Raw genomic sequence first — 17,995 nt, 5'->3', positions numbered from 1 at the left:
GCAGTGGTGTCACTGGTGACGTCTGAAACCTCGCTGGTTCAGAAGGTGGTCTGAGCATTGGTGTGATTTATGAACATGTATAAATTTGCGTGTTAGCGTTCGTGTTGGGTTTTCGTCTGTGAGACAGAGGAGCTTGATTTTAAAGAGCCAGCTGAAAGGAGAAGGGTTTCCCCCTGGGTGGAAACACTTTTAGCTGAATGTTACATATAAACATTACTACTAAAACATTCACAAGTTGGGGTTTTTTGTTAAGTTAAATAAAACAAAATGAATACACTTTTAAGTATTTATTGTGTGCCAATTAACTGGGGCACAACACATCACCTATGAGTGTCTGTGCTGTGGGATACTGGTGCACGCCTGCCTCCTCACCATTATGTGAAAGAAAATACCATCAGCCCAATATTCATGAGCACAGTCACTGTCCCATCTTTTGAAAACACCACAACAGGTTTAACATAAACTTCTCATATCCTGTTGGATTTATTTAAACACTGAGTGAAGTCTTACTGACAGGTTTTTGACATTGATAGAGCTCAACAGCCACGAGGCCTCACAGGTGGTTGAAATGACAATAAAGGTTTTGACCAGCAGGGGGCGTGGTCAGATGAAGCCTCGAGAAATTAAACTTACTTTGAACCAGCTGGACTGAAAGTTTTAAGGTTTCATGAGGCTTTACGAGGCTTCATCTGCACACTTCTGACACCTGATCGGTGCCCACATACTACTTCATCAAGAATCATGGGTTAGAGCAGCTCAGCATATAATATCAAATTATTTATTTACTCTGAACAGCCCCATAAACAATGCCTGCAGTTACAAACATTCAAGGTTATGTTGCTATTGTATTTGTCAAACTAGTCTCAATTTTATTTAGGAAGGTTCCTAATGCTTGGCAGCAGGGCTGGACCCTCAGGGGTGGCACGTGCCATCCTAAATTAATCTCTTGGTTTTATTTCTTGTTGTCAGTAGCAACCGATGCCGATGCCAGAGCACATCGTGAATCAACACCATGGTCATTTCAGATTTTACACAACTATTATTTTGTCAGTGTGTGATGAATGAAAAGTTCCTGTTATTCACTTTGTTTATTACTTTGTAGTTTGGATGCCCGCAGGTGAGGTCTTTATCAAATGCAAAAGGCAGAAATTCATGTCCTTCACATTTTCCATTCAGTGCGCTATAATGGAGACCTAGCTGGGTTGTATGTTTGAGACCCCTGATCTACATTGACTGTAAAGTTTTACAGCTTGGAGATGTTTCACGTGAAATGTTGTAAAGCTTACGGTTAGGAGAGGTTTAATCCTGTAACATTATGTTGACAGTTTCAGCGGCCGTGCGTTGTGACACCCTGACTCTGGCCCCTTTGAAGATTTTGAACAGCAAGTAAGCAAAGAGCAAATACCTGGAAAACGAACTCCTCCTCCCTTATGGTGTCAGTTTAAAGATGAATCAGTATAACAAAAGAAAAAACTATTTTAGTCCTTAATAAAGTTCTATGACATCAGTCACTGCTAAAGTTTTGACTTTGACTGATTGATTTAATGTAGACATACATTTAAATACATCTATGCCAAGATTTGCATTGTTTTCTTGGTGTCTCACAGATTTCTTAGAACAAACAAATAGAGTGACTGGACCACCTGGTGCAGGCAAATCCAGTTTACTTAATCTGTCTTAAATGATTCAAAGAAGGCGGAAATACTGGTTGAACTGGCTGACCCCTGGCAGAGTTCCACACAGCTGTCCAAGAACTTTCAAAACACAGAGGCGTGGTGATCGTAGAAGCATAGGTTGACTGTCGGCATTACAGTAAGTGCATCACAGTTTGTTTGTTTTTTTAAATTAGAAAAGAACTGTTAAACTAGAAACACTTAAATCCATGATGGTGTTCCTCTTTTACAGCCTCATCCAAATAGTTGGATTATCAGACTTCATCTTATCAACTAGCAGAACTTGTTGGTCTGGTTTCACTTACCAGGAAAAGCAAAACATACAGGGAGCTACGACTGTCCTCACACAAACAGCAGCAGCAGCAGGCTTACACAGGTAAGTGCTCTCATTTTCTGGGGAATTCATTCCAATTTATTTTCACTCACATGACTTTACCCTGTTTTCTAATGCTCCATTTATTCTACCAATGACAAAATATTTAAAGATACGATGAAATGGATTGTACTTTGTCTGCCTTCTCTTAAATTGGAAGCATACTCATTCAAGTGCAAAATGATCTAGTTTTGATGTTATTGGTTTAACTTTCTGACACATGGAGAGGTGAGTATCATGAAACCACCTGACAACATAAATAAATAAAATTATGGGTTAACAGAAGTGTAATGGCTAAGTGGGAAAAAATAAAAAGATGAATGAAAAAGCACTCAAATATGTAGTTGTTTCAATAGATAGATAGATAGATAGATAGATAGATAGATAGATAGATAGATAGATAGATAGATAGATAGATAGATAGATAGATAGATAGATAGATAGATAGATAGATAGATAGATACCTTTTTTTAGTCCCACGAGTGGGAAATTTCATGTTAAACAATTTGCTAATGGCTATAAATATGTCTCAATTCTTTGTTAAAGAATTATTTAGTTTGCTTTGTTTAATTAATCCTCTGACAACTTATTGTTGAGCGATCCTTCCCTGTTTATCTGAAGCTCACGTTACAGATACAAGTTATTAGTGTGATTTTCTCTCTTTATGTCACAAAGTTAAAGCTGTTTGAGAAAACCACATTTCTTAATAAAAAAGCCTCTCGTAACAATTAATCAAAAAAGTAACTTTTGATTTCAGTTGAAGAAAGCAAAATTTTAAAATGCAATTCCAACCCATAATAGATGGTATAAACCAGAGAGGAGAAAAACAAGTAAAACCTGTTTCAGAGTTTGTGTGGCTGAATGGCTATCAAATTATAAACTAGGAGTACATTAAAAGCTGTCTTAATCATTAACATCTGTTAATATGCAGTCATGACATAATCATTAGATTCATCACTGGTGAAAATCATCTAATGAATGTCAGAATATAAAGTATGCATGAACAATAAAAACAGTGACTTCTTAAATCTCCACAGGATGAAGATGTTTGGAAGAATGATGAGCTGCTGTGTGGCTCTCCTCCTGACCTTCAGCTCTGTGTCAGCTGTAACAAAGCTCAACTCAATCACTCATCTGAGGTCAGTAGGCTTTGGCCAGTCCGTGAATGAGCACAGCTTCCGGTTGCTCCACTGGTTTGCCAATGCAGTTGACATCAACATGAATGGTGACGTAAGTCTGACCTTTGGCCCAAATAGTTTTGATTATGGCTCACATCATTATCGCAACGATGAAGAGCTGTTAGAGCCACCGCCGTGGGGATATCAATACTACAGTCTTGGTAATATCCATCGAGAAGGATCGTTGCGACTTCCACATCATGTCTTCCAATCAGAGCACGAGTACGGCAACAGGGCTCGGATCATAATCAGAGTCAGGGAGCAGAATGTGGGACGGCGAATTTCACAGATAATAGACCGAGTCTATATCACACAGCATTATGAGACCTATGAAGATCGACAGACAGCGTATGATCCACAACATACATATGAGGTCACCACTGACCTGTTAACAGAGTTGAGAAGGTTTTCCTTGGACCGTGATAACATCAACTTACAGTCTCACAGAGTAGTCCAGGAGAACTATTCCTCTCACGAGTACAACAGACGTCCGCATGATGTGCTCCAGAGTTCACAGAGCCGTCAAAGGTGCAACTCTAATTTGCATTTCCAATCTCAGGACAACAACACTTGTGTTTATTGTTTCATCTGTGCTGTTGTGATTGCTGTTGTGATTGTTGCTTCACTTGTTTTTGGTCTTCTGTATCTGTCATACTCACGTAAATAGTAATTCAACTAAACTCAATGTCAACACTCATATTGAATTGAGCTTTTCTGTTTTGCCACTTATTGCAAAACCCTTGAGCAAACTGTGTGGCATCGTTCATCTTGTTCTTCATGTCCTGCCAGACTTTTTCCCCTCAGTCACTTAGCCCCTGCAGCCTTTTTCCTGGTATTTTCCCTTGTGAAAAAGACAGAAATTTACATATTTTTACATTATAAGACAGTATAATAATTATTCACTTTATTCTTGGTCTCTATTTATTCTTCAGATAGTTGAAAACCAAATTAGTGAGTACCTGAATATTAATAGCTACCATGAAATCTTCCAATCAGGCTTTCATCAGTGTCACAGCACAGAAGCTGCTCTCATGAAAGGTGTGAAATTATATTTGGTATAGTAATGCTACTTCTTACCACAATATTCAGTACTGTTGATCATAATATGGCATTATCATCTCACAGGAATCATTCTTAGACCATTTAAATCAAACTTAGAAGGTGGGGATTGTTTACATTTTGTCTCTATTGACAAAGCTGATTCATGGATTTCTTTATGGGTTGACTACTGCAATGCTTTTCTTGCAGTAGAGCGGGTCACTTTGTGTTGCCTTGATGTGAAAATAAAGAGGATGATGTGACATTTAGTTTCTGCCCACTGCTTGAACAAACTGCCTCAGATCTTCACTAGTTTTATCAAATTCTATTTTTAAAAACATGGAACATTTCAAATAAAATCACAGCATCTCGCATTTCATGATATTTCCTAAAACGTGTTTATTCGTCGCATGTTGAATTTTGTGTGGGATAAAAGAAAAACAAATTACAACCACTTATACCTAAAACTGCAGGGGTATAGTAGGTATACGTACTAAAAAGTAGTACAAACTGTCAGTGATCAACACATGATCACCAGGAGCTGAAGAAGTCGTCAGAATATTACAGTGAAGTGATGTTTGCTTGCTTGGACTGAAAACCTGAAACACTCAGATGCCTGTGCCGCATTTTCCTATTAAAACTGCCAAGAAACAACAAGAAACAACAAGAAAGTGTTTAATAACAGTTTTATGGAGCTTGAGGCGACTGTTGTTGTGATTTGGCGCTGAATAAATAAAATTGAATTGAACTGAATTTACAAAACAACAGTTTGTGAATCAGTGTGGCTCGTTTGAGGAGAATGCACAATTACTCTGATGGATAAATGACACGTGTTGATTGAGAGTCTGTTTCACTGATGGGTTTGTGTTCTTTCTGTAATCTTGAAAACGCTGTTCAATAAAATATATTTTCACGTGTGTGATGTGTCGTAACTGTCTTGACTAAAAGTCATATTTTCAAATTCAAATTCAAATTCAAATTCAAATTTTATTTGTCACGTACACAGTCATACACAGTACGATATGTAGTGAAATGCTTGGACAACTGCTCGTGACCTAAAGAAAACAAAAAAGGAAAAGGCTATGAATAAGATAGGAAATAAATATGAAAAATTAAAAAGGGTAAATTTAACTAGGAAGGAATAAAATATAAATTAAGGTTAAAAATGAAATAACTGTACAACACAAATTAGAATGAAGGGTAAATTTAACTGGGAAGAATAAGATAAAATATATAAATTAAAGTTGAAAATAAAATAACTGTACAACAAAATACACAATACACAATATAGAACTATATAAGAATGTATGAAGAAATCTAAATATAAATAAATATATACACAATAACAGCAGCTGTACAAGTATTAACCGGAAATGAAGAATATAGTGACCAGTGTTGTGCAAAACCAAAGTCCAGAAAGTCCAGTGTGTGTGTAAGAACTGTATGTGTGGGTCAGTACTGTGTGGTGGTGTGATTGAGAGACCGTATCGCCTGCGGGAAGAAGCTCCTCCTCAGTCTCTCTGTGTTGTATTTTATATATTAGTTTATTTTTTCAGTAATACAAATTGAGTTTCCCAGAGACCTGCTGACATAAAACCAACACAGTTCACTTGATTCAAATTCATCTGGGACTGTTTGTTGCAGGTCTTTCATGTTTCACAACATAGTGTATAACAAACAGCAGATAATATGCAGTGGGGCAAAAAAGTATTTAGTCAGCCACCGATTGTGCAAGTTCCCCCACTTAAAATGATGACAGAGGTCAGTAATTTGCACCAGAGGTACACTTCAACTGTGAGAGACAGAATGTGAAAAAAAAAAATCCATGAATCCACATGGTAGGATTTGTAAAGAATTTATTCGTAAATCAGGGTGGAAAATAAGTATTTGGTCACCTCAAACAAGGAAAATCTCTGGCTCTCACAGACCTGTAACGTCTTCTGTAAGAAGCTTTTCTGTCCCCCACTCGTTACCTGTATGAATGGCACCTGTTTGAACTCATCATCTGTATAAAAGACACCTGTCCACAGCCTCAAACAGTCAGACTCCAAACTCCGCCATGGCCAAGACCAAAGAGCTTTCGAAGGACACCAGGAAAAGTATTGTAGACCTGCACCAGACTGGGAAGAGTGAATCTACAATAGGCAAGCAGCTTGGTGTGAAAAAATCAACTGTGGGAGCAATCATCAGAAAATGGAAGACATACAAGACCACTGATAATCTCCCTCGATCTGGGGCTCCACGCAAGATCTCATCCCGTGGGGTCAAAATGATCATGAGAACGGTGAGCAAAGATCCCAGAACCACACGGGGGGACCTGGTGAATGACCTGCAGAGAGCTGGGACCAAAGTAACAAAGGTCACCATCAGTAACACACTACAACGGCAGGGAATCAAATCCCGCAGTGCCAGACGTGTTCCGCTGCTGAAGCCAGTGCATGTCCAGGCCCGTCTGAAGTTTGCCAGAGAGCACATGGATGATACAGCAGAGGATTGGGAGAATGTCATGTGGTCAGATGAAACCAAAGTAGAACTTTTTGGTATAAACTCAACTCGTCGTGTTTGGAGGAAGAAGAATACTGAGTTGCATCCCAAGAACACCATACCTACTGTGAAGCATGGGGGTGGAAACATCATGCTATGGGGCTGTTTTTCTGCCAAGGGGACAGGACGACTGATCCGTGTTAAGGACAGAATGAATGGGGCCATGTATCGTGAGATTTTGAGCCAAAACCTCCTTCCATCAGTGAGAACTTTGAAGATGAAACGAGGCTGGGTCTTCCAACATGACAATGATCCAAAACACACCGCCCGGGCAACAAAGGAGTGGCTCCGTAAGAAGCATTTGAAAGTCCTGGAGTGGCCTAGCCAGTCTCCAGACCTCAACCCCATAGAAAATCTGTGGCGGGAGTTGAAAGTCCGTGTTGCTCGGCGACAGCCCCAAAACATCACTGCTCTCGAGAAGATCTGCATGGAGGAATGGGCCAAAATACCAGCTACTGTGTGTGCAAACCTGGTAAAGACCTATAGTAAACGTTTGACCTCTGTTATTGCCAACAAAGGTTATGTTACAAAGTATTGAGTTGTATTTTTGTTATTGACCAAATACTTATTTTCCACCCTGATTTACGAATAATTTCTTTACAAATCCTACCATGTGGATTCATGGATTTTTTTTTCACATTCTGTCTCTCACAGTTGAAGTGTACCTCTGGTGCAAATTACTGACCTCTGTCATCATTTTAGGTGGGGGAACTTGCACAATCGGTGGCTGACTAAATACTTTTTTGCCCCACTGTATGTTGTTTCAATAATACTGTATCATGAGTGACAGTGAGATGTCGTATTGTGGGGTGTCTATTGATTCCCACATTTACTAACCAGACTATGTTCTAGTTAAGAAGGTTACAAAGGAAGCTTTGAAGCAGTTTTACTCAGAGGTGGGACCAAGTCATTGTTTTGCAAGTCTCAAGTAAGTCTCAAGTCTTTATCCTCAAGTCTCAAGTCAAGTCTCAAGTAATGTCAGGCAAGTCAGAGTCGAGTCTCAAGTCACTGGTGTAAAAGTCCGAGTCAAGTCACAAGTCTGAAACTTTGAATTTCAAGTCCTTTCGAGTCTTTAAAAAAAAAAAAACGAAAAAATAATGTTGCAGTTATATGCTAAATGTAAATATTAGACCATGTAATTTTAAAATCTGTGTTTTTCTCAACACATGACAAAATAGTGAACTTAGAAAATATACACAAATTGTGAAATTGCACCTCTTTAAAATGCAGCTCAATTAAACCTAGCTCCAAGAATAATTTTCACCGACAGTTCTGAGATACGCTGCATGTTATTCTTGGATGCGGTTGTAGGACCAGCTTTAAAATCGCATGACAAAAATATCATACACATTTAAAAAAACTGCATCACCAACATAGCCTGGAAAACATTTGCTAATTAGATGAAGTCAGCTATCTCATCTTAGCATATTTATATGCATATTTATAATTATACGGTTCTTGGAGTGAGTGCATACACTCATGAAGTTTAGTAACTTCAGGTCACTGCAACAAGCCCAGGTACAGTTTACCGACAGATGGGTGCAGGACCTTGAAATGCACCGTGTAGAACGAAAGACCATCGTACGTATCACAAGTTTACCAGTCTCACAAATTGTCGTCATAAATACACATTCGTTAACCGTTTATTAATAGGACCTTTGAGCTCAACGGTAATTAATTAGTAGTGGAAATAATTTCTGGTAGCATCACAGAAATGTAGCAGTGACAATAATATTGTATGCTGTAATCGTACTGGACAATTGGTGATACAAAAAACCTGTTTTATCCTGTGAATAAAAGTATATGTTTTTATCAGTGTACCATAATAACAGAAGCGAAACGCAATATTGTGTCAGGACAATTCACTATTTATGCACAATAAACAAAGAAGCATAGTGCGACAATTTCTGTTCAGCGCCAGACTTGCTTGTAACCTATATCACCAATTATGTTAAGAAAAATGACGCATTAACTACAACAGCAGACTGACCTTTGTGTAAATGCTTGGAGCAGACTAACCTGTGAGCTGGAGTGTTCTGGGACGTTATATTTGATCTTTGAATGGCTGCAATCCAGACGCGTCTTTGTTACTTCGGAAACATGGCTCGAACAATTTCTCTTCAACGACATAATCCGATAACAACCGATCTCTTTACCCGTCGGCTTCCCGTGGCTGTCATGCGACCGGCTATTGCAGTTAATAATACAACAGCTTCTTGACATTTTTGTGTTTCTTTTTATCTCTGTATAAATGATTTTAATTGAAAGCCTGCGTGCGCTAGTACCGCTTGCCACGAGTTCCCAGAATCCTTTGCGGTTCTACCCGTGAATGACGTCACATTTTCAATCTCTATATAATATGCATGTTAAATTTTATATTTGGGGTAAAATATCAAGTCTTTTCAAGTAAACCGGTTCAAGTCCAATTCAAGTCCCAAGTCATTGGTGTAAAAGTCCAAGTCAAGTCACAAGTCTTACAACATTTTTTCAAGTCAAGTCTAAAGTCATAAAATTAATGACTCGAGTCTGACTCGAGTCCAAGTCATGTGACTCGAGTCCACACCTCTGGTTTTACTTAGTATTTAAAGAATTCAGTCAGCTCTTATTATGACTGCTAAACACTCATTTCCTGATTATTTCCTTTCATTTACAATAAAAACATAACCTTGAGTATATGTAATTGCAGGGCTTTTTAATTGGGCTGATTCTCTATATTGTAGTTTCAGCTTCCAGTTATTTATGCAGCCAAGTTATATATGTGTAAAAAAACAACACTTGATCCCTTTGAAACAGGTAACGAGCTGCAACTTAAGTGAATCTGCCCATTTTCTGGGCCTGATGTTGGGTCAGGTGTGAGTGTGCCAGCACAGCAACCAATGAAGTCTCTTCTCTGTCCTGAATCAGGACCAGTCACCCCACATGTTTCTTATCTGTCATAGTTGTCATGGAAATGGGTCTCATGATCCAGTGTTTGTGTTTTTGGGTTTGTTTTCTGTTTTCTGTGTAAGACTTTTTCCAGCAGTAAAGCTGCTGTTTTGAGTTTACTCTGTGTTCGAGTCCTACATTCTGCCTGCCACGCAGAAAACCATGACAGTAGTTGGGAATCATCAGCACTGCTTCTAAACCGTCAGCTTATGTCATTTTCTTGCACAGAAAACTCTCTGATCAGCAGGTTGGTAGTCACCTGGTATGTTCTGGATTATACCTCGTGCCCTAATTTTCAGATGTTTCATAATGCTGTGTGATATACACTTGGTCTATTATCATACATCATTCTGCTCCCTGACTCTAATTATAATTTGAGTCCCATTACTTCTCCCATTGTCTGCCACATACAGTACAAAGAAACTAACTAACATTTTGTCAATGCTTAAAAACAAAAAACAGAATCAAATTTATTGGGGAAAAAGACGAATTTCTATAGCAGATAATTAAATAACAGAAAAGCTGACCTACAGTGACCTACAGTGACCTACAGTGAAGTTTCACGGTTAAACAAGGTTTAATCCTGTAACATTATTTCAGATGCTGTGCTTAGTAACACCCTGACTCTGAGCTCTTTGATGACTTTCAACAGCAAGTAAGCAAACAGCAAATACCTGGAAAACGAACTCGTCCTCGCAATTGTGTGATGCTGCACAATTAAAGGTGGATTCATATAACAAAAGAAAGAACTATTTTAGTCCTTAACAAAGCTCTATGGCATCTCTCACTGCTAAAGTATTGACTTTGACTCATTGGTCTAATGTAGACATTCATTTAAATACGTCTATGCCAACATTTGCATTGTTTTCTTTGTGTCTCACAGATTTCATAGAACAAACAAATGGACTCAGAGGACCAGCTGGTGCAGGCAAATCCAGTTTATTCAACCCTGGTGACATAATTTCTAGAAGACAGAAATACTGACATTGTTCCTTGCAGCTGTCGAAGGACTTTCAAAACACAGAGATGTGATGATTAAAGAAGCATAGATTCATTGTGGGCATTACAGTAAGTGCATCAAAGGGTTTTTGTGCAGTGTATGACTAATATTTAATCAAAATGATAGCTGGAAGACAATCAGTATCGGGTGCATGTGGAGTGTTTGAAGTTCTGCCATAAAATATCTTAGTTTGATAAATGATGACAATAAAAAAAGGGTTGAGTTGTAACACAATCACATCTTTCTACATATGAATGATCTCAAAAGTTTTATAGTATGATGGTAACTATAGAACAACATTAAATGGATTAAATAAAACCTGAATTACCAAACAAATCGTACAAGAAAACACTGCCATTAAAAACATGTACACTCTATTTAAAATTTATTCATAAGCTTCGACATTGGAGACTCTACTACATCTCTGACCCTGGACTCTTTTGCTGGCTCATTCTTACTTTCATTTAGGTTCAAGTTCTACAAATGCTTTCTGCACATTTAGACTGTTACGACCCCCTCTGCTAGAGGCCAGGGGGAGAGTAACAGCTCTTACACAGGAATCTAACAGAAACAGGGATTGTATTACCAATTGTATAACTGAAAACCATGAGGGCTGCGCAGAGCAAGCCAATGGGCAACGTTACATACACACACAAAGGGCATTTTAGATAAGTAAATGAGGCTTGAGGAAGGGAGGAAGAGTAACTCAATACGACAAACCCTACTCAGCTAACCTCGGCTTTGCACACACAGTTTAACTAGTAGGCATTCACAGCGAGTCGAAAAGGCAGACTGCGCTCTCTGTATAAAGCAGGGAGAGTGGGATCACTGGTGACGTCTGAAACCTCGCATATTACAGAATGTAACACCTGCATATGTGTAAAAAAAAAGAAAAAAGGCTTTGATTTTGCCACCCTACTTGATTTCTCCATTTGCCACCCTAAGAAAGTTTCTCTAGATCTGCCCCCTTTTGGTGTCATAATAAGAGCTGACTGAATTCTCTAAATACTAAGTATTCAAAGTTTCAAAGCTTCATTTCTAACCTTCTTTATTAGAAGACACTCTGGTAAGTAGATGTGGGAATCACCAGACACCCCACAATACGACATCACAATAGGTCTCTCATGATACGATATTATTGCAACAAACAAACTAACTAACTAAGTCTGTTGTTCAGATGAACACCAAGGTACCTGTGGCTGTCCACAGCCTCAATGTCCATACCCTGGATGTTCAGTGGTTGCAGTGGAGAATGCTTGTGCCTGCGGAAGTCTACCACCAGCTCCAGATCAACGCCAGTAAAACCAAGGAGCTGGTGGTAGACTTCCGCAGGCACAAGCATTCTCCACTGCAACCACTGAACATCCAGGGTATGGACATTGAGGCTGTGGACAGCCACAGGTACCTTGGTGTTCATCTGAACAACAGACTGGACTGGACTCATAACTCAGACGCCCTCTACAGGAAAGGGCAGAGCAGGCTGTACCTGCTGCGGAGACTCAGGTCGTTTGGGGTGGAGGGCCCACTCCTGAAGACCTTCTATGACTCTGTCGTGGCTTCTGCTATCTTTTATGGTGTGGTCTGCTGGGGCGGCAGCATCTCTGCTGGGGACAGGAAGAGACTGAACAGGGTGATCCGAAGGGCCAGCTCTGTTCTAGGATGCCCTCTGGACCCAGTGGAGGTGGTGAGTGACAGGAGAATGGCAGCTAAGCTGTCATCCCTGATGGACAACATCTCCCACCCCATGCAGCACTGAGCAGCTCCTTCAGTGGGAGACTGCGGCACCCACGGTGTGGGACGGAGAGATTTCGCAGGTCTTTCCTCCCCACTGCTGTCAGACTCCATAATAAAGACTTTAACTGAACAAACACACACATCCATACATGTGCAATAACACTAAGTGCAATAATCCTTTCTGGCATCGTTGTATTTTTACTCAGTTGTATATAGTATTTGTATTCGTATTCTATTTTTATCTTATTGTATATTTTTATTCTATTTTATTCTACTGTATATAGTATATTATTTTATTCTATTCTGTACAGTTGTGTACTGTATTTATTCTTATTGTATTCTAATTTTTGCGTCATAACTTTTGCACTGTCCACTTCCTGCTGTGACAAAACAAATTTCCCACGTGTGGGACTAATAAAGGTTATCTTATCTTATCTTATCTTAACTAACATTTTGTCAGTGTTTAAAAGCAAATAAACAGAATCAGTTTTGGGAGGGAAAAGATGAATTTCTATAGCAGATAATTAAATAATAATGTGTGCTGTATTGATCCCCGTGGGGAAATTACTTTTCCCCATTTTACTCATTCACTCAGTGAAGCAGTGGGCAGGCACGCAGGGAGCAGTGTGTAGGGACGGTATCTTGCTCAGGGGTACCTCAGGGTAGCCGTTCAGTGGATTCGAACCCCCGACCTTCTGATCATGTGGCAACCACTCGACCTTCTGACCTATCTAATTAAAACATGCTTAAAAGGTAAAAATTCATTGGGCTGTAGTGGAGTCCTAGCTGGGCTTTATGTTTGACACCCCTGATCTACAGAGACTGTAAAACTTTACTGCTTGGAGATGTTTCATGAGGTTATGGTACTACGGTGGCCCCTAGAGACAAAGCATGTACAAACTCCAAAACACGTGCAAACTCCAAAACACATGCAAACTCCAAAACACGTGCAAACTGTCCTGTGGTCTCAGCCTCAGATACTTATCAAATCACACAAAGCTCTTGTAGAAACAAACAAACAAATGAACAAAAGATGTTCTCCTTCATTTCTGTCAAACAAAGTTGTATGACACGTTTCCAGCGGTTAGTATCATGGTTGCTAGGCAACCTGGGAAGCGCAACGGAGACTAGAGCGTCCTATACAGCCCATGTTTGCAACAAACTTGCCGTTTATTTTGCAAATCGAGCTCAACACTGCCCCTAGCGTCCTGGAGCACTTCCGTTGTGTTTTGGAATTTGCATGTGTTTTGGAGTTTGTGTGTGCTTTGTCTCTAGTGGCCACCGTACAGATCAGGTTTAATCCTGTAACATTATTTTGACAGCTTCAGACACACTGACTCTGAGATCTTTGTTGACTTTGAACAGCAAGTAAACAAAGAGCAAATGCCTGGAAAGTAAACTCCTCCTCCTTTATGATGTCATGGTTAAGTATTAAAGGTGGATTGATATAACAACATAGAGGCCTTTTTTAGTCCTTAATAAAGCTCTATGGCGTCACTCACTACTAAAGTATTGACTTCTGACTCATTGGTCTATTGTAGCCATTCATTTAAATACATCTATGCCAACATTTACATTTTTTCCTTTATGTCTCACAGATTCCTTAGAAGAAGAAAAAAGAACTCTGTGGACCAGCTGGTGCAGGCAAATCCAGTTTACTTAACCCTGCTGACACGATTTCTATAGGGCAGAATTACTGACAGTGTTCCTTGCAGCTGTTGAAGGACTTTAAAAGCACAGAAACATGATGATCGTAGAATATAGATTCATTGTGGGCATTGTGCGTCACAGGTTCGTTTGTTTTTTCCGTCTAAAGAGTGCAGTCCAGTGAAACAGTGGAGCTCATGAATAATATTTAATCAAAGACAGGACTGAAAGACATCTTAAATCACTGCTGAGTAGGCTGCAGTGGATGGGCAGCGCATAAAGTTCTCCCATTAAACATCTTAGTTTGATAAAAGAAGGACCTTTTTTTTTAAAGGAAAACTACTGGCGGCAGCTAGCGTTACCTCTTAGCCTCCTGGTATCAATGATAAAATCCTAGTGGAATTAGTCATTGCATTTACAAGACTTCTAGAAAATGTGACCTCTGACCTCTGATGTTTTAGTAAAAACATTCAAATAAAAAATGACGCAAACTTTTAGTTGAAGTTTGATATAATGAAACTAAAAGTTTGAGTTGTATTTTTATCAATTTCCTCCTTTATTTTATTTTATTTTTCTCTGTCTTCCTTGTTTAAAATACTTTTGGAAAAGCAATAAATAAATCTTTGGGGGGAAAAAGTTTGAGTTGTAACACAATCACATCTTTCTACATATGACGGCAGAAAGATATAAGATTATATGATGACAGCAATGATAGAACACCTTTAAACGATGAAAACCTGAATTACCAAACAAATCATACAAGAAAACGCTGCCATTAAAAACATCTGTACACTATTTGAAATTCATTTGTAACCAGCTTCTAGATTACAGACACTACTGCAATCTCTCACCCTGCAGTCCGGCAGACACGTCCATATTCAAACTTTGGACCTAAACCTGCTCGTAAAAAGATCAATAATTTGCATTTATGTGACTGCTAAACTACTACTGGTGTTGCTCTTTGATAGCCTAATCTAAATAGCTGGATTATCAAACTTCCTCTTGACGACTAGCGGAGCTTATTGCTCTGGTTTCATTTACCAGGAAACGCAAAACATAAAGGGAGTTACGACTGTCCTCACACAAACAGCAGCAGCAGACTTACACAGGTACGTTCTCTCATTTCCTGGTGGATTCATTTTTACTTACTGTCACTCACATGACTTTACCTTCGTCTCTAATGCAGCATTTATTCTACATTTAAAGATACAATGAAGTGGGTTTAACATGGAGTCAATTACATTGCACTTAGTCCACCTTCTCTTAAATTACAAGCACACTCATTCACATAAAAATGATCTATTCATCTGCAGTATTACAGTTTTAAACAATATAATTAGTTTAACTTTCTGAGAAAGGGAGAGGCGAATATCATGAAACCAGAGCCAAACCTGACAACATAAATAAGTAAAACTCTGGGTTAACAAAAGTGTAATGAATAAGTGGGGAAAATAAAAGCATGTTTGGTCATGGCTATAAAATATGCTTCACCTCTTTGTTAAAGAATTACTTAGTTTGCTTTGTTTAATTAATCCTCTGTAAACTGAGTGTTGAGCGATCCTTCCCTGTTATTTATCTGAAGCTGACAGGAGGCTTCAGCCAACAAGTTACAGATACAAGTTATTAGTGTGATTTTCTCTCTTTATGTCACAAAGTTAAAGCTCTTTGAGAAAACAACATTTCTCACTAACAAGCCTCTCTTAACACCCTCTTAATTAAAAGTAAACTCTAATATTAAAAAAGTAACTTTTGATTTCAACTGAAGAAAACAACATTTTAAATTCCAACCCATAATAGATGGTATTAACTAGAGAGGAGACAAACAATTAAAACCTGTTTCAGAGTTTGTGTGGCTGAATGGCTATCAAATTATAAACTGGGAATAAATTTAAAGCTGTCTTAATCATTAATAATCTGTTAATCACTTTTTGCAGTCAACACATAGTCATTTGATGTTTCACTGGTAAAAAAACATGTAACGAATGTCAGAGTATAAAGTATGAACAATAAAAACAGTGACTTCTTAAATCTCTCCAGGATGAAGATGTTTGGAAGAATGATGAGCTGCTGTGTGGCTCTCCTCCTGACCTTCAGCTCTGTGTCAGCTGTAAGACGAGCGCTCAACTCAATCACTGATCTGAGGTCAGTAGGCTTTGGCCAGTCTGTGCCCGAGTACAGCCTCTGCTTGCTCCACTGGTTTGCAACCACAGTTGACTTTGACAATAACAACATCATCCTGCTGACCTTTGACCCAAACCGTGGTGATTATGGCTCACATCATTATCGCAACGATGAACAGCTGTTAGACCCACTGCCCAGGGGATACCGATACTACACTGTCGGTAACATCTACCAAGATGCATCACTGGAACTTCCAGATTATGTCGTGGAGTCGGACATTGAGGAAAGTAACAGGGCTCGCATTATAATTAGAGTCAGGGGGCGCAACGCAGTACGGACAATAGACCAAGTCTATATCACACAGCATTATGAGCCATATGAAGCTCGAGGGACAGAGTATGATCCACAACATACATATCGGGTCACTACCTGCCTTCTAAGAGTGTTGAGAAAGTTTTCCTTGCATCTCAATAACATCAACTCACTGGCTCTCAGAAACAGAGTTCATGACTCCCAGCTATCAGAGATAAGAAACATGTGGGGGGACCTCGCTTGTGTTGGACTGTTGTTGTTTATTGTGATCCCAGAAAAATATTCCTCTCACAAACGCAACAACAGACGTCAGCCAGCACCAAGAAGCAACACACAAAGTTATGTTGTGGTCAATATCCCAGAGAGCAGGGAAAATGGTGACTCTGTCGTCCTGGACACGTACAACTCTGATCCTTGGCATTACACATCTCCCTCACGAAGAGACAGGTGCAATGAGAAAAACCGGGTTCAGTGTTTATTCTGTTGTTGTTTTCTAACAATTATTTTTTCAGTCTTTCTTATTATATACAGTGGTGCCTCACGACTTTAATTTGTTTCGTGACGGAGCTAATAAGTCAAATCATTCGTATGTCAAAGCAATTTTCCCCACTGACATGAATTGAAATGCCATTAATCCGTTCATGACCCGAAAAAACATTGAGAAAGGAATTTGTTGCATGTTTTTCAATAAGAAAAATCTACTTATAAATAACAAATATTATATAAAAACACAATAAAATTTAATGCACTGCAATAATCTGGTCTTATTAAGTATAATATACTTCATTATGGTGCAGAGTGTAGAAGTTTGATTATTTCTGTAGTTTTGAAAACACTGTTCAATAAAATATATTTTCATGTGTGTGATGGTCATTTTGTGATGTGTCGTAACTGCCTTGACACAAAAGTCGTATTTGATATAATAGTTAATGTTTTCAATAATACAAATTTCCTGGAGATCTGCTGACCTAAAACCAACATGATTCACTTGATTCAAATCCATCTCTGACTGTTTGTTGCAGGACTTTCATGATTCACAACTTAGTGTATAAAAAACAGCAGATAAGATATGTGGCCGACAATAAGAGAAGTAACAAGGATTTTATTATAATTACAGTCAAGGAGCAAATTGAGGCATTGATAACAGACCAAATGTGCATCACACAGCATTATGAGACATGAAAATCAGAGTATGAGGTATAATCCAGAGCATACATATCAGCTCACTACCAACCTGCTGAAGGAGATCAGAGTTTTCTGTGGAAGAAAATGACATGAGCTGACTGATGGAAGCAGTGCTGATGATTCCAGCTGAGGCAGATCAGAAACACATGGGGTGACCTTTCTTGTCTTTGACTGTTTTTCTTTATTGTTTCTGAGGAAAAGTATTCCTCTCACAAACACAACAACAGACCTCAGCCTGCAGCAGGAAGGAGCACACAACGTTTTT

The 17,995-nt window shown here is 38.9% G+C and overlaps 2 protein-coding genes across 3 annotated transcripts; both read left to right on the top strand.

Annotated features, from left to right (window-relative positions):
- Positions 1-2,012: 2,012 nt before the first annotated feature.
- Positions 2,013-17,378, top strand: LOC146576022 (uncharacterized). Of its 2 annotated transcripts, none has more exons than XM_085272619.1 (2): positions 2,013-2,049; positions 16,150-17,378. In XM_085272619.1, exon 2 carries the CDS (start codon positions 16,151-16,153, stop codon positions 17,093-17,095), a length of 945 nt encoding a protein of 314 aa, XP_085128745.1. In that variant the 5' UTR covers positions 2,013-2,049; position 16,150; the 3' UTR covers positions 17,096-17,378. The 2 variants fall into 2 exon arrangements, with proteins under 2 accessions (XP_085128745.1, XP_085128744.1); XM_085272618.1 differs by lacking the exon at positions 2,013-2,049 and adding an exon at positions 15,051-15,221.
- On the top strand, positions 2,032-5,148 carry LOC146576023 (uncharacterized). Its single transcript, XM_085272620.1, has 2 exons — positions 2,032-2,049; positions 3,084-5,148. The coding sequence occupies exon 2, from the start codon at positions 3,085-3,087 to the stop codon at positions 3,889-3,891; it is 807 nt and encodes a 268-aa protein (XP_085128746.1). The 5' UTR covers positions 2,032-2,049; position 3,084; the 3' UTR covers positions 3,892-5,148.
- Positions 17,379-17,995: the final 617 nt, after the last annotated feature.

Source organism: Mchenga conophoros, linkage group LG4 (assembly GCF_057382185.1).
Source record: "Mchenga conophoros isolate Kocher_MC1m ecotype Shallow Benthic linkage group LG4, M_conophoros_male_GT1.1, whole genome shotgun sequence".
Classification (NCBI taxonomy): domain Eukaryota; kingdom Metazoa; phylum Chordata; class Actinopteri; order Cichliformes; family Cichlidae; genus Mchenga; species Mchenga conophoros.
This window is presented reverse-complemented; position numbering and strand designations above follow the sequence as displayed.

What these genes read in the sequence shown, in the direction of transcription:
- LOC146576023 (XM_085272620.1), top strand. Translation starts at nt 3,085, where the DNA reads ATGAAGATGTTTGGAAGAATGATGAGCTGCTGTGTGGCTCTCCTCCTG.
- LOC146576022 (XM_085272619.1), top strand. Translation starts at nt 16,151, where the DNA reads ATGAAGATGTTTGGAAGAATGATGAGCTGCTGTGTGGCTCTCCTCCTG.